Here is a 14,390-nt window from a genome sequence, read left to right as displayed (position 1 = left end):
CCGGGGGTTGCGGCCAGCGCCATGCAGCGCTCCAAGGACACCCGGGCCCCACGCAGTGTTCCAAGGTTCCCTCAGCCCTAAGCAGCGCCTCTGCGGGGGGAACACCTTCGTGTAACACCCGCTGTCCAAGGACACCCCAGGACCAACCAGCCCCATGGGATGCCGCGGTGATGCCCCCAGGCCCATGCAACACCCATGGGTACACCAACCCCGTGCGACCTCGTCGGGTTTAAGGGAAATACCACACTAGAAAGCAAATAATCTTCTGCAGCTGCATTCAGGGAGGCACCCATTTGGAGGACACAGCGGCTGGGACACACAGAAATGTTCCCGTTCAGCATGAAGGAGATAAGATTTTGGTTTAGAGCCTCAACATACCCTTGAGATTAAAAATAAAGTGCATCTGCCATTAAACATCTGATCTCATCTGATGCACATTCGGCTAATTGCAGCAACTGAACCCGGAGGGGCAAAAAAAAATGGGGGTGGATCACTGGGCAGATTTAAAACACAGCATCTCCCAGTATTTTTATGAAGCGTTTGTTTTTACTGGGCTTGTATGCATGCAGCTCCCAACCTGCACCCGATTCCTGCTTGTTGGTCCAACAAACTCACGGGGGCCAGGCCCAAGGCAGCACTTCCCTGATGGATGCTTGCTTGCGAGTCTGCTCTTTGATGCTGTTTGATTTTCCCAGCTGTAATTTAGATACTGATGGCACTCCCTTGGAATCTCTGGTTAAAATTAAAGCCCACTTTATATATTTAAAAAATTATTTTAGTGACATTTTATTTTTTCCTCTCTAAAATAAACCAGGTGAATCTTGCGGTTTGGTTGTAAGTATTTCCAACCTGGTCTCTGAGCCCTTTAAATTTCCATGTACCAAAGAAATATTGTGTTTCCAATACCAGCAAACCTCGCAGCTAAATTTTGTGCAGGCCCCTTAGATAACACTCAATCCCTGAAAAAAGTCCCATGGGGCTGACAGCAGCGGCTCAGGGGCCTCCAGCCTGGTTTGCTCTTGCACCACAAAAATGGTAAATTTGTTTGTTTGCATATAATAATAAAAGAAAAATAGATGGAAAGAAAGCACAGGAGTTTTGTTTGTTTGGGTTTTTTAAGACACTTTCCAAATTGCTGTGATACCAGTGCCAGATCCTCCGGCTCGCTCTGTGTGGTGAGATGCCCAAACCGCCCTTCACCTTAAGTGCCACGGTCTGCCCTGTCCCTCTCATCAGTGTAACACAACCGGGAGGGTATCTGCTCCATAAATAATCCTGTCTGACTTCGGGGCAGCTGCCAGGGGCACTGCTTGTTCCCCCTCGCCATCCAGCTGGCTGCACATGTACCCTGCACCCACCGCACGGACATCACCTGGCCCCAAAGGATGTGGGGTCCAGGGAAAAGCCTCACCCCCCACTGGAACTGGGGGGCAAAACCCTGAGACCCCCTCTGTCAGTGATGTCCTTCCTTGTAGCGGCCCTCAAGCACCTTGTGTGATGTGAGAGTGGCAATTCCTGAAAAAGAAAAAACATAAAATAAAATAAAATACTGGATATTTTTATTCATCCTTGTCTTCTGCTAAAAATAACTGCGTTAATCTGCCCTGAGAGCGCGAGGAGGAGAGGCGTCCTTCCACCTCGGCTTCACATCTAAAACCTGCATCAATCTCTCAAGTGTGGAGAGCTGAGGAAATGGTTTTTATTCTGGTTTCCTTCTGCGTGTGACAGCACAAATCAATGGCTCTGGTGCAAATCAATGGCCCGGGGCAGGTGACCCTCCTGGGGGACCAAATCTATCTTTCCTCCCAGTACCCAGATACTCACCCACCGCACATTTTGGGGAGCAAAGCAACTTTTTGCAGACTGGTGATGCTATGGTCTCACCCCTCCCACCAAGGCCACCCCTCCAAGGGCCCGGTTTGTCACCCAGGGTGGCCGTGCAGCGTGGCAGGACCCGGCAGTGCGGCTGTGGGGAGTTGGGTGTTTACGGGAGGTGCGGCTGGGTGTTGCACAACAGGCAGCAGAGTACAGGAGGACACCATGTCCTCACTGCTGGCCGTAGGTGCAGCTGTGCCAGCAGCAGGGACAGACCCTGGGGACATGGGGGGACACGGAGTGACACGGAGATGTGCAGCAGGGCAGGACCACCCACTCAGCGTGGGGCTGCATCACCCAACGTGTGCAAAGCAGCCAGCAAGCTGTTTTCTGCATTAAATCCCCCCCCAAATCTTCCTACCGGAGAGGCCATGGGTGGGATGGTGGCTGTGAGCAACAGGCCTGGCCAGCAGCAAACACCAGATCCAGCCCAGGGCAACCCCTCCTCCGACTGCCACCCTTCTTGCTTCGCTCTGGCTCATGGCTCCTGCAATGAAATGTTACAGGTAAAGGGGTTGAGGCAACCCCAGCACACGGGGGGATCCCCAGAGCAGCCCCAGCGTCATCGCAGCCCTGATCCTGCCCTGCTCCCTCCAGCGTGTCCAGGGCTGGCCCTTTCCCCACGCATATCCAACCCATAAATTTCCAGGTTGCAATCCGAACACTGGCCCCTGTTGCAAAAATCCTCATGCGAGCAGGCAGGGGGGCATCTCCAGCCGGAGGCTTTGCTAGGGCTGGATCCGTCCCCAAGTCCCCATCTCCCCCGCAGCGCTTCCCCCCAGGCACCAAGGACAACTTTCACCGGCTGAAAGGACACAAATATTTTCCCCGATTATTTCTCCCCTGGGTAAAACCCGCACAGTCCCCAGCTGGAGATGAGTGTGGGGGGACACACAAGGTCCAGGGCTCCCCCAGCCCTGCTGGAGATCCAGCCCTGCAGGATGCAGCAGGACCAGAGCACAGGGAGGATAAATAAAGTCCAGCTTTGCTGTCCTGGCCCGGGGCCACTTCTAACACAAAGTACATTCCGGTCTGGACGTAACGAACTGTACCAGCCTCTGCCGGGGGCGGCCAGGGCTCCTCGCCAGCCCTGCCGGGATGGGGTGTCAGGGTGGGGGGTGCAGGTGTGCAGGGGTGGAGGGTGCAGCACCCTCGGGGATGCTCAGCCACGAGGCTGTGCTGTGCAATGGGGATGCATCTGCCAGAAAGATCTGCACCCAAAAATCACCCAGGGGAGACCCTCCCTGCTTGTCCTAATGCTTGTTGGGCGCCTGGGGAGCCCCGGGGTGGGGAGACACCCACCACAGCAGGGACGCTGCACCCGGCAGGGGCACGCATAAGGATGCCTCAGACCAGAGCTACAGTTGCATCCCCCCCAAGCTCCCACCCCTGCGGCTCCCGGGGCTTTGCTCCCAGCCGCAGCACCGCCAGCCCCTCGGGTGGCAGCCGGGGGGGCCGCCCGGGGCCGGGCCCTGCCCGCAGCAGCACCGGGCGGGCGCGGTGCCAGGCGCCCGGCGCAGGGACGCGATGTCCCGGCCGCGGGAGCGCCGGGAACAGCCTGACTCAGCAGCCGGGGCAGCGGGTGTGCGCTGGGGCTCCGCGGGCCTTGCCTGCGGGGGGGCCGGCCGCTGCCCCCGGGCACGCAGGCGGGAGCCCCCTCCCTGCTGCCGGGACGACCCGCAGAGCCCGTGGGCCCGGGCCTGGTCCCCCCTGGGTGGGGCGCACGGTGTGGCCACCAGCATTGCCCCCCCAGCATCACTCCTGGTGTCAACCCCCACCCCCCTCAACATGCCCCCTCCCCATGTGCCCCTGCATTTTCCTCCCACCCCCAGTGCTGGCTTGCTCCCCCAGCCCAGCTAACCAGCATCTTGGGGAATGCAATACTAAAAATACCCAGAAAGGGGGATCCCAGCTGGGGGAGATCTTCCCTCCACACTGCAAAGTGTCCAGCCCCGAGCTCTCCCTGGACTGACGCAGCCCTTCAGCCTCCATCACCCTCCCCACCTCCCCATATTGCGCCAATTAATTCCTCCAGTAGCACAAATAATTCAGCCAGAGGACTTTTCCCACTTGTGCCCTGCTGGAAAACATCAGGAGGGGTTCTTGAGGTGCCTGGATGTCACCCAGGGCTACTTCTGTGTCCCCCCATCCTGCTCACAGCCTCCACTACTGCCCTGAGCTTTCCTGGCTGCTCTGGGCTGGGGGAGCATCCTCAAGGGACCCCACCCCAGCTATGCTGCCAGCGCCAAAACCAACCCTGAGGATGCAGGGGGAACAGGGACCCCATATCGTGTGTTGGGTCCTCCAGGGCTGTGGTTTGCCGGGAGCTGGTCCCTGCCCTCCTGCTGGGTCCTTCCCCACTTCCAACCCTTGGAAAAATGTGAGAGTGGAAAAACAGGAGAGCGTCTGACATTGTTCCTTCTGTCACATGTAAAGGCAAAGCCAGAGAGGCCGGGAAAAATCTTCAACAATCGGTTTTGGCAAGAGGCAAACCAGAGCTTTTCATGAATTGTTTTTTTTGTTGTTGCTAGAAAGGTCACTTTTCCTCCAGCGAGAGCCTGCAGGACAGCTGCCCGCCAGCTCCGTCCCTGAACTGCCTCCCCACGATGGTGCAAAATCAGCCCAGACTTAGGAAAATCCATCGGGGCGTGTCAGGATCAGGCCTCCACATCTCTGGGGGCTGCAGTTGGGTGCACAGCGGGGACTCTGCACTTCATTGTGCCCCATGGCTTGGAGCCACCATGGGGATTTCACTGCTACGGGGGCAGGTTGAGGTGTCCCCACATCAGCATGGGTGGTGGGGACAGACTGGGGCATCTCCCCAGGGATTTGGGGTTCTGTGAGCCCACAGTGCTGGCTGGGGTGTCCCACACCCTGCAGCTCCTGCCTCGCAAACACAGAGGCCACCTCCAGCCAAAAGCCACCCTGGCCAAGGGACACCCCAAGAGAGGCCACTGCTTTGCCATGCCCTGGTCAAAACCTGGGGTGAAAAAGTAAGCCCCAAGAGGGAGGAAAATAAAATCCATCTCCAAAAGCAAGCAGGCAGCCCCAGATGCCTCTGGGCACCCCTAAACACCTCTGGGGCACCCCCAAACAGCCCCGTACACTCCCAGACGCCTCTGGGCAGCCCCTCGGGCATGTTCACACAGCACAAGCCTCCCACAAAACACAGACATCCCCGCACCCTCCAGCCCCACGAGACCCCCTGACCCTGCCACGGGATCAGGCCCCTGCACAGCACCAGTCTGCAGCAAACAGGGGGGAGAAATCAGGCTGTGCCTGTGGTCAAACCAGGAGGTTCATCCACATCTTTTTATAAATAAAAAAGACCTTAATAATAAGTAGAGGAAAAGGCAATGTTTCGAAAAAAAAAAAAGGGTTAAAGCAGCACAGAGGAGAAGAGGTGAAGGCCGAGGGCTGGCGGAAAGGGGGGGGAAGAGAGAGGGAGGAGGGAGGTTGCAGGGAGGGAGGGAGGGAGGCTGTGTGAGAACATCCTGTACCCTCCTGGTAAAAACAGCCCAGGCGGAGGGGGGGGAATGGGGGGAGGGGAAACTTTCCAGGGCACCCCCCACGATATAAGGGGGAGGACACCGGAGGTAGGGATGGGGGTGTAAAGTGGGGTGCGGCCCTGGTGATGGGGTGAGACTGGGGGGCTGCCCCCCCCCCGATGCCCCTTCAGCCTAGTACTCCTCCTTGTTGCTTTTCAGCCAGGGGGGGAACCCTGTGCAAAGCAGGGTGGGACAAAGGGGCACCCGATGTTTTCAGCCTTCCATCTACCAGGGTGAGGAAAGATCGCCGGCTGGGGGTGCATCCCTCCAAAGAGCTGGGGGGGACACAGGGAGATGCACCCCCCACCAGGGATCTTGCTGCAGTAAAATCTGCCTGCACAAGGATGCCCAGTTCACCACCATCCCCCCCAACTCGGGGTGCCCCCACCCTGGTGTGGAGCCCCCCATCCCCGGGGCTGGCAGCACCCCACACACACTGGGGCCCCTTCCTGTGTTTGTTAAGACGCCGTGAGTCAGGCGTCTGGTTTTCGGTTTAAGCCAATATTTACCAGCAGGGAGCTGCCAAAATAAAGCCACCACTTCACCAGTAAATATAGGGCTAAAATGGGGGACCCCTGTTCATGTGTGCCCCCCCGACCAGCACAGCCACCCCCTTCCCATGTCTCTGGTGTCCCCATCCTCCTCTTGCCAACACAGGGACACCCCAAAAATGGGGACATGACAAAATCCCCATCATATACACCAGAAGTTGCCCTCCCCGAACCACCCTTACAAGGAGGGCGTGACCCCCAGAGCAGGGCTCAAGGGGTGTCAGTGCTGTGGGGCTGGGTGCCTTTCAGGCCTGTGTCCCCGTGGCTGAGCTGTCCCTGGGCTGGGGGGTCCCCAGCTGTGGGCTCGTTGTGACTGCCCTCTGCTGGCCCCAGAGCCCAGGCACTGGCCACATCCTGCCCCTGCCAAGGATGCAAAGCCCAAGGCAAGGCCGGCCCTGGGCAGCCAGGGCTCCCAGTATCCCCCAGTTTGTGTCCTCGGTGGTGCCAGCCTCTCTGGGGTGCTCCTCACTGGTGTGGAACAGCGTGTCGGGCTGAGGACCCCATGCAGACAGTGAGGCCAGGGTCTCCTCCTCACATTTCCTGCCCCACGTCCCCTTGCTCTGCCTGGGGGTGCCTGCCTGCAGCAGGAGGGGGGCTGCTGTCCCACACCCAGGAGGACATTGACCTGGTGGCCTCCTGCCACGACCACCACGACAAGACCAAGACCCTCAAGGATTTTTCCACCTACCACAAGTTTTAAACAAAAATCCAGGTCAGCACTTTCGCCGCTGGCAGCTCTGCCGAGCCCGGTGTGCAGGAGCCAGCAGGTCCCTGGAGCATCCCCAGCCCTGTCCCCATACTGCCTCTATGTCCTTACCCACAGCGGAGACCCCTCTGGCTATGCCACCCTCCCAGCCACGTCCCCAGTGTTGACACAGAACCTCTAGCTGCTTGTCACCCTTGTCCTGAAAATAAGAGTTTCCTGCAGGACATCCTCATCTGCCCACTGTGGCCCCCCAACCGCTGGCTTGGCCCAGGTTATTATACAATTGCATATGATATGCACACACATGTAGGTAAGGCCATCATGTCTCTGCAGCTTTTGCTGGGATCTTCTGGCCCTGCTCCTCCCATCCCAGGCCAGCGGGGATATATGGAGTGAAGACACCACTTTGCAGCTCAGCAGATGCTCTTTACTCAACGCCCCCGCAGCCAGGGCAGCACGGGCAGATCTGGGCATCCCTGAGGAGGGGGAAACGCAGGACAGCACCAGGGGGTCTCCTCCTTCACCGTGACTCATTGGGATCCGTGCAGAGGCCAAAGTCACTGTTGGTGATAGAACCTATGATGGTCTTATCAGCGTCACAGGTCAAGCCGCTCTCGCAAGGACACCGGTAGTAGACCCCATAGAGGCTCTGCAGGGAACCAAGGCACAGTGCAGTGCAGGGGACATGGCCCTGTCCCCAGCCACCCCTGGGAGCAGGGGAGAACGTACCTTTGGGGAGCAATCCTGGGACTCTGCTGCCTTTGGTGCACAACGGGCCAGGCTCAGGCCATCTTGCCGGTGGCAGCAGCCGCTCTTGCACTGGACACTCTGCAGGCACAGCTCCCCGGTGCTCTGCACCGTGAAGCGAGGCATGAGCACCAGGTCCCTCTCTGTCCCCCCCTTAATCCTCCCAGCCACAGGCCTGGTGGGTTTGGGTGGGTGTCGGACGCTGTCTGTGTCTTTCAGGTGGGGCTCAGAAACACTGCCAGCATGCCCAAGCCTCCCACCCTGCAGGATTTCCTCAGTCCGGCCCAAAATACCACCAGCTGAAGTGCTGCTTTCTGCTTGGCTCACAGGAATAGGGCTGAGGCACTGCAGGGAAAGTGTCCCCCCATTCCCCACAAGCTCACCAAGGAGGGGGTCCTGGCTGGCACAGGCAGGTGTGAGCTTCAGTCACATCCACTTTCAGGCTTCCCTGTTCCTTTATACAGCTGCTTTCCCAGGCTCCGAGATCCCTCACAACCCTAGAAAACCCAGCATACCATCCCCACCTGCCTCAGCTTCCCCAGCTGCAGTAAGTTTTGTTCTCAGTGGCTGCAGCTGCTGCCAGACACCAAAGCAGCACGGATCTCTTCAATGTCTCAGCGTGCCACATGCCCCATTGTAGCGCTTGGGGTATCCCCCAGCTGTGGCAAGGAGGGGTGAGTGTCGCTCTTACCAAGTTGAAGATGAGCCCTCGCTGGTGTGGCGCAGGCAGCGCTGGAGCCAGGAGCAGCAGGACCAGGAGCAGGTAGAGCGCCATCGCCTTGGCCATGGTGGGCTTGATCTTGTCTCTGCCGCAGGGCCGGCAGGTGCTTTATAGTGAGCAACTCTGTCAGCTGATATGGCTGCTCCTATCACACCCCAACCCGTGGCATTGGGGCAGCGCCACAACACCCTGCCCAGGGCAGGAGAACAGCGATGCCCACATGGCCATATGGTGCCACAATGGGCACATCTTGCCCTGTCCCCAGGTGGCTGTCCTGCAACAGAGATGCCAGCCTGCCCATTGGCAGCTCCTTTGAAGTGAACACAAAGCAATGGTTCTGCTGTGCTTCCCCCAGGGTGGACTTCCAGCCCTCTCTCCTCTCCCTCACCCAGGCTGCAGGGAGCCACGGGGCTGAGGTTCTCTGAGATGCTCTCCTTGCTGGGCGCTGCTGGTGGGTTCACGGGCAAAGCAAGATCTGGTGCCATGGCAGGAACTCTGTTTTGCAGGAGAGCGCTCACCCCTGGATCTTCCATCACTTGAGCCTTATGATCACAGATACCAATAAACCCACTCCAGAAAGTCCAAAGTGTGGCAGGAGCAAACCCATTCCCCCTGCCAGTGTCCTGCTGGCCTTGCTCAGTGCTCCAAAGCCCACTGAGGTGCCCAGCCCATGGACCATCACCGCACCATACCCTGCCAGGTATTTGCTCTGAATGTTTCAGTGCTTGGGGGATGCAGCCGATGAAAGGAAAACAGCCCTGGGAACAGCACGGCTTTTTGCACCTGCATTGGCCCAGCTGCTCTTGGCAATAGTTAACACGTGGGCAGCCCTGACCTTTGGTGGCTGCAGGGGTGACACTGAGGCTGGCACTGGCTGTGGGGTGGCTGTCACGCTGGGACATGGCATCTGGACCCCAGAGCAGGAGATGAGCCTCTGCGGTCCCTCAGGATGCAGGGCAGATATGGCTCCTGGAGAAAGGTCCCAAGTGCCCGCAGCCTGTCAGGGCAGGCCCTGGGGCTGACCACACTCCTCTGGCAGTGGGACATGGGGGCCAGAGACTCAGCTCTGCCCCAGGTTGACACGTCGGGGTGTCCTGGTGGCAGGATGAGCCGTTTCCCGTTCTGCAGTGGTGCTGTGGGAACAGTCCTCTCCCTGCCCTGTGTGCAGCCCCAGCCAGCCCTTGAGCTGACAGGGGGGTCCAAGGTCCCACAGTCCCCCCACTACAATAATGCAGCACCCTGTGCACCCCCCCCACAGTGGGGAAGACCCTGGTGACACCAGCTGGGAGGGCAGAGGGGAGCAGCTGAGAGATGCAGCATTTGGGACACATCCTGGAGCACACAGCACAGGCCAGGTGGATCCTGGGAATCATGGCACAGCCCCTGTCACATCCTGGGGGGCAAGACCCATCCTGGGGGACACACAATTCCTGACACACATCCTGAGGGTGCATGGCACATCCCAGAGCACACAGTGATGCACAGACTGCGTCCCAGGGTGCACAGCAGGGCACAGGGTGCATCCCAGGGTGGATCCTAGGGCACATGATGGAGGAACAGGGCGCATCCCAAGGGAGCACCCCAGGGGCACGGGGTGCACCCTAAGGGCACGTCCCGGGGGTACGCGGCTCATCGCAGGGGCATATCCCGGGGACACAGGGCACACCCTAGGGGTGCATCTCGGAGGTGCACGGCACATCCTGGGGACACACAACTCACCCCGAGGTCGCATCCCGAGCCGCGCCGCTCAGCTCCTCTCGGGTCCTCCCCGGCCCGTGGGTGGGGGTGTGGGTCGCGCCACCGCCCCCCGGGGCGGTGCAGCCGCAGCGCCCGCAGCCGCCGGAGCCTCCTGCCGCCGCTCTCCGGCGGGCGGGGCAGCGCCGGGCGCCCGGGGAACGGAGCCGGTGCCGGTGCCCCGGCCATGCCCCAGCTGCTGCCGGCGCAGGAGGCGGCGCGGATCTACCACACCAACTACGTGAGGAACGCGCGGGCCATGGGGGTGCTCTGGGCTCTCTTCACTCTCTGCTTCTCCATCCTGATGGTGGTGACCTTCATCCAGCCATACTGGATCGGCGACAGCATCGACACACCTCAGGCTGGCTACTTTGGCCTTTTCTCCTACTGCATTGGAAACGCGCTCACCGGGGAGCTCATCTGCAAGGGCAGCCCCCTTGACTTTGGCACCATCCCCTCTAGCGCCTTCAAAACTGCCATGTTCTTCATAGGCATCTCCACCTTCCTCATCATCGGCTCCATCCTCTGCTTCAGCCTTTTCTTCTTCTGCAATGCAGCCACTGTCTATAAAGTCTGTGCCTGGATGCAGCTGGCAGCAGGTGAGCAAAGCTGGGGATGATGCACGGGGGGCTGGGGACTGCTGATGGTCCAGCCAGAGCTGCTTTTCCTTCTCTGTCCCCACCCTGACTCTGCCATGGTGGGGAGGTGGCCAGGAAAGGGACACCAGCATAATTTCCGTGCTCCATTTACTCCCCCTTACTGGTTACAGCTGGGGAATTTGCATAAGTAAAGCAGCTGAGACCCAGCGGACTCATTGCACGTAGGCGATGCTCCCCTCCATGTGCTGCTGCTCCTGCTGCAAAGCCACGTGCCACCACCAGCCCAGCCATGCCCATCCCCGCTTTCCTGGGGCAGCTTTGCCCTGGCTGACGCCCAACGCCATCGCTCCTGCTCAGCCCCACGGTGCAGCAGGGTCGTGGCTTCAGAGCATCAATCCCAGAGCACCAAAGGCTGCAGGGCCAGGGCTCCCTGATGTGCTAGGGCTCCTGCAAGAATTAAGCAGGGAGACAGTGACAACATTTGCTGGGTTATTTTGTACCTACAATACTCTCTGCAGCAACTGTTAAATCCCTGAGCTTGGGGGAAGACGTACCATGGGAGGGGGAGCGGGAGGAGGGGACCGACTGTAGAACTTTGTGCCATCACCAACGCTTCTCCACTCTCCTCGCATCCCTCCATTCACCCCTGTAGATCACCAGCCTTCCCCATCCCTCCCCCAACGCAGCCAGACACCCGAGACACATGGTAACCCAGCTCCTGCCTTTGCAGCCCCAGCTGAAACCCAACCCAGCCCCTTGCTGCTCCTGAATCATTCATGCTGGATCGGCTGCAGCCCCTGCCAACCCCAGGAGCCCCTGTGGCAGCAACACCCTGGCTGACACCCTGTGGGAGGATGGCATAGGGGTTGCACCAGTTCCCAGCTAAAGCAGCGAGCTCAAGCAAAGATTTAGATAAGAGGCTTGTGGCAGCTCAGCCTCCTGGGGAGCCAGAGCAGCAAAAGGCTTTGCTGTTGTATTTGGAGCTTTTATGTACATTTTTGCACTGGATGGGGAGAGAAACACAGTGCAGGCAGCGCTAGCCAGGTAGACAAACCCAAATCATCCTGACACCCCAGTTTCTGGGCATCACTCAGGCCCTTGGGAGCTTTTGAGCTGCCACCAGGCAATGCAGGTACTGCTGCTTTCCTGGGAGTTATTTTAAAAAGGGGGCAGGTGACAGGAGGATCCATTTTCTGGCCTTTGCTCTGTGCCAGGGTGCATTTTCACAGCAGAAGAGATTTATTACCAGCTTACCCCATTTTCCTGTGCTCTTCCTCTCTGTTAGCTACAGGGAAGAATAATTAAATACAGGTGAAACCAGCTACTTCATAATGGAGAGAAATGCTCTCTGCAGCTCCGGAGGGCCTCAGACCTGAGCAAAACCACATAAAAATGCAGTTACTTCCATGCTTTGCACCAAGATGACCATGGAGAACCACGAAGAGCCTTTATTAATCGCATCCCAAAGCCTTAAAGATGAGCTTGGCTCTTTTCCATCCTGTGCCTGGTCACTCCTCTTGTCCAGCAAATAGAACAATTTCTCTGTGTGGGGAAACAAAAGAAAAACACTTCTGAGATTTTGGGTCATGAGCTGCTTGGCAGGAGATGACACTTTGGCAGCTCGCGCTGGGTTTGTTGCGCAGGCAACATGCGAGGCCCTCGCGGCCGGGCCGGCGCAGCCGCTGACGCTGTGTGCGCCAGGGCCAGGCGCCGGGAACAGCTGCAGGAGCTGGTGGCTCATGGCTGGGCTGGAACCAGCGCAGCTGAACAAGCAGAATTAATCTGCCTTGCAAAGCTGCTGCTGACAGCAGCTCTACTTTAGCAAACCATAAGCCAAAATCCAGCTAAGCTCAGGGCACTATCAAGGTTCTCCACCTCACACACACTAAACCCATCCCAGTTTTGTTTGGAGAACATATTTCTTTGGAGTGACATGGCCAGGGCTGCGTGCGGAGGCAGAGGAGATGTTGCCTGGGCAACGCAGCGCTGGGAGCAGCGCACGGGATCCTGCTCCTCCCCAGCTGCAGCAGCGTGAACGAGCAGAGCCCACGTGTGACAGGCAACTGCAGGGCATGGGGAGAGTTTAAGCCTCGTTAGCCAGTCTGTAGTATTTTACTTGTCTGTAACATTGTGTTTGTGGCCGGATGCAACTGTGCCTTTCTCCTCTACATCCAGTACCAGCTCAGCAGGCAGCTTGCAGCCACTGTACTCAGAGTCATTTTGGTTGGAAGAGACCCTCAAGAACATTGAGTGCAACCATTAACCCACCCCGGCACTAACCCGTGTTCCTGAGAACCTCATACCCACATCTGTTCAACCCCTCCATGGTTGGCAACTCCACCACTGCCCTGGGCAGTAACACCTCCCTCTCTCCGCAGCTACCGGGCTGATGATCGGTTGCCTGATCTACCCTGACGGCTGGGACTCCAGCGAGGTGAAGCGCATGTGCGGGGACAAGACAGACAAATACACACTGGGCGCCTGCACTGTGCGCTGGGCCTACATCCTCTGCATCATTGGCATCCTCGACGCTCTCATACTCTCCTTCCTGGCCTTTGTGTTGGGGAACCGGCAGGACAATCTCCTCCCGGCTGACTTTAAAGTGGAAAATAAAGGTAAAGGGAAGCTGAGCTCCGAGCCCCCATCCTCCTGCAGAGCATTTCCATCCCACAGCTGATGGCTGCTGTTTGGGACGCGCTGCTTCACAGGGACGCAGAGGGAACCAGCAGGAGGCTGAAGCAGCACCAAGCAGGAGCCCAAACTGAGCCAGGCTACATTTTGCACACCCAGGGCTTTCTCCCCATCCCATTTTAAAAAGTTTTACCCCTTTTTGAAAACAAACCTGAAAAACAAAGCTGCCCCTTAAGTTTTATACTGTACCCCATTAACACTCAAATTATCTTTTTGTGTTACAGAAGAGGGCAATGACTGACAGAGCTGATCACCACGTAAGTGACACCTACAGTGATTTTAAACATTTATTCCCAGCACACAGAATGATGCTGTGTATTTTAATTGCTAAAGGATTGACAACTATATCGATTTTGGTGCTATAGCCACGTTGGTTTCAGTTGTGATCAAAGGGGAATAGTCTTTCCTTTGCCTCCTGAAACCAGGAAAACCTAAGAGTTCAAAGTTGAAGTCGCACTCCCTTTGGCAGCAGCTGACCTATTCTTTCTCTTCCCAGGGACATGTGGAAGCTGCTTTTCCATCAACCCTTTTCTTTAAAGTGGCTTTTCCAGGAAATGAAAACTTACACCTTCTGTGGATTTTTCTACAACTGCTCTTCTCACCTAAGGGGCTGCTACCAGCTCGCAGCTCTCGTGGCCTTGAGGTGAGAGGAAGAGCCCAAACTGGACACAAGTTTTGGGTGTTTTTGAGTCCATCAGCAAACCTGGAGAAAAGCAGAAGGATGACAATTTGTTTCTTCCTGGGGTTTGTATACCTCCTTTCAAGGAAATTACTTCTGAATAAAAATACACATTTTGGATTTTGTGCTAGTCTCCTTGGGCCTGCCCCAGGCTGTACTTGAAAAAATATAACCCAGCCAATTCCTCGTAAAGCCATGAAGCAGCTTCCCACTCTCGGCAATAACCAAATACAACCTTTTAAAAGGGCACTTCATTATTTTGCAGGGCTGCAGTGGGGCCTGTAACAGTACCTGCAAACTACAGCAGATGGTGCTGGCCAGCACCAGCTCCCTGCACCACCCGATTCATCTGATTTAGCCATTATTTGTCATTGCATCAGCACTCGCCTGCATTGGGCACAGCCCATTTCTGCAGAAGACAAAGCAGCGCATCATCCTGTCCAGCTCCTACCTGCTCAGAACCCCAAATTACCCTGTATTATGGTTTTCATTTCTACTTGCTGCAGCAGCCAATTTGTCTCTAACAAGCACCTTCTAAA

General features: G+C 57.4%; 2 protein-coding genes across 3 annotated transcripts; one reads left to right on the top strand and one right to left on the bottom strand.

The window, feature by feature from the left end:
* Positions 1-6,626: 6,626 nt before the first annotated feature.
* On the bottom strand, positions 6,627-10,071 carry CLPS (colipase). 2 transcript variants are annotated; one of them, XM_065854520.2, is made up of 4 exons: positions 9,868-9,924; positions 8,119-8,254; positions 7,410-7,532; positions 6,627-7,329 (listed from the first exon to the last, which is right to left on the bottom strand). In XM_065854520.2, the coding sequence occupies exons 2-4, from the start codon at positions 8,212-8,214 to the stop codon at positions 7,201-7,203; spliced, it is 348 nt and encodes a 115-aa protein (XP_065710592.1). In that variant the 5' UTR covers positions 8,215-8,254; positions 9,868-9,924; the 3' UTR covers positions 6,627-7,200. The 2 variants fall into 2 exon arrangements, with proteins under 2 accessions (XP_065710592.1, XP_065710591.1); XM_065854519.2 differs by lacking the exon at positions 8,119-8,254 and having other exon boundaries at positions 9,868-10,071.
* Positions 10,070-13,976, top strand: LHFPL5 (LHFPL tetraspan subfamily member 5). The gene is made up of 4 exons (XM_065854518.2): positions 10,070-10,481; positions 12,860-13,096; positions 13,397-13,429; positions 13,669-13,976. The coding sequence occupies exons 1-3, from the start codon at positions 10,070-10,072 to the stop codon at positions 13,411-13,413; spliced, it is 666 nt and encodes a 221-aa protein (XP_065710590.1). The 3' UTR covers positions 13,414-13,429; positions 13,669-13,976.
* Positions 13,977-14,390: the final 414 nt, after the last annotated feature.

Source organism: Patagioenas fasciata, chromosome 21 (assembly GCF_037038585.1).
Source record: "Patagioenas fasciata isolate bPatFas1 chromosome 21, bPatFas1.hap1, whole genome shotgun sequence".
Lineage (NCBI taxonomy): Eukaryota > Metazoa > Chordata > Aves > Columbiformes > Columbidae > Patagioenas > Patagioenas fasciata.
Note: the sequence above shows the minus strand (reverse complement) of the source record. Positions and strands in the feature narration are given on the sequence as shown.

Coding starts and splice junctions, on each gene's coding strand:
- LHFPL5 (XM_065854518.2), top strand. CDS start 10,070: ATGCCCCAGCTGCTGCCGGCGCAGGAGGCGGCGCGGATCTACCACACC. Junction 10,482..12,859: donor CTGGATGCAGCTGGCAGCAG/GTGAGCAAAGCT, acceptor CTCTCTCCGCAG/CTACCGGGCTGATGATCGGT.
- CLPS (XM_065854519.2), bottom strand. CDS start 10,071: ATGGCCGGGGCACCGGCACCGGCTCCGTTCCCCGGGCGCCCGGCGCTG. Junction 7,533..9,867: donor GCTCGGGATGCGACCTCGGG/GTGAGTTGTGTG, acceptor TTCACGGTGCAG/AGCACCGGGGAGCTGTGCCT. Junction 7,330..7,409: donor CCCAGGATTGCTCCCCAAAG/GTACGTTCTCCC, acceptor GGTTCCCTGCAG/AGCCTCTATGGGGTCTACTA.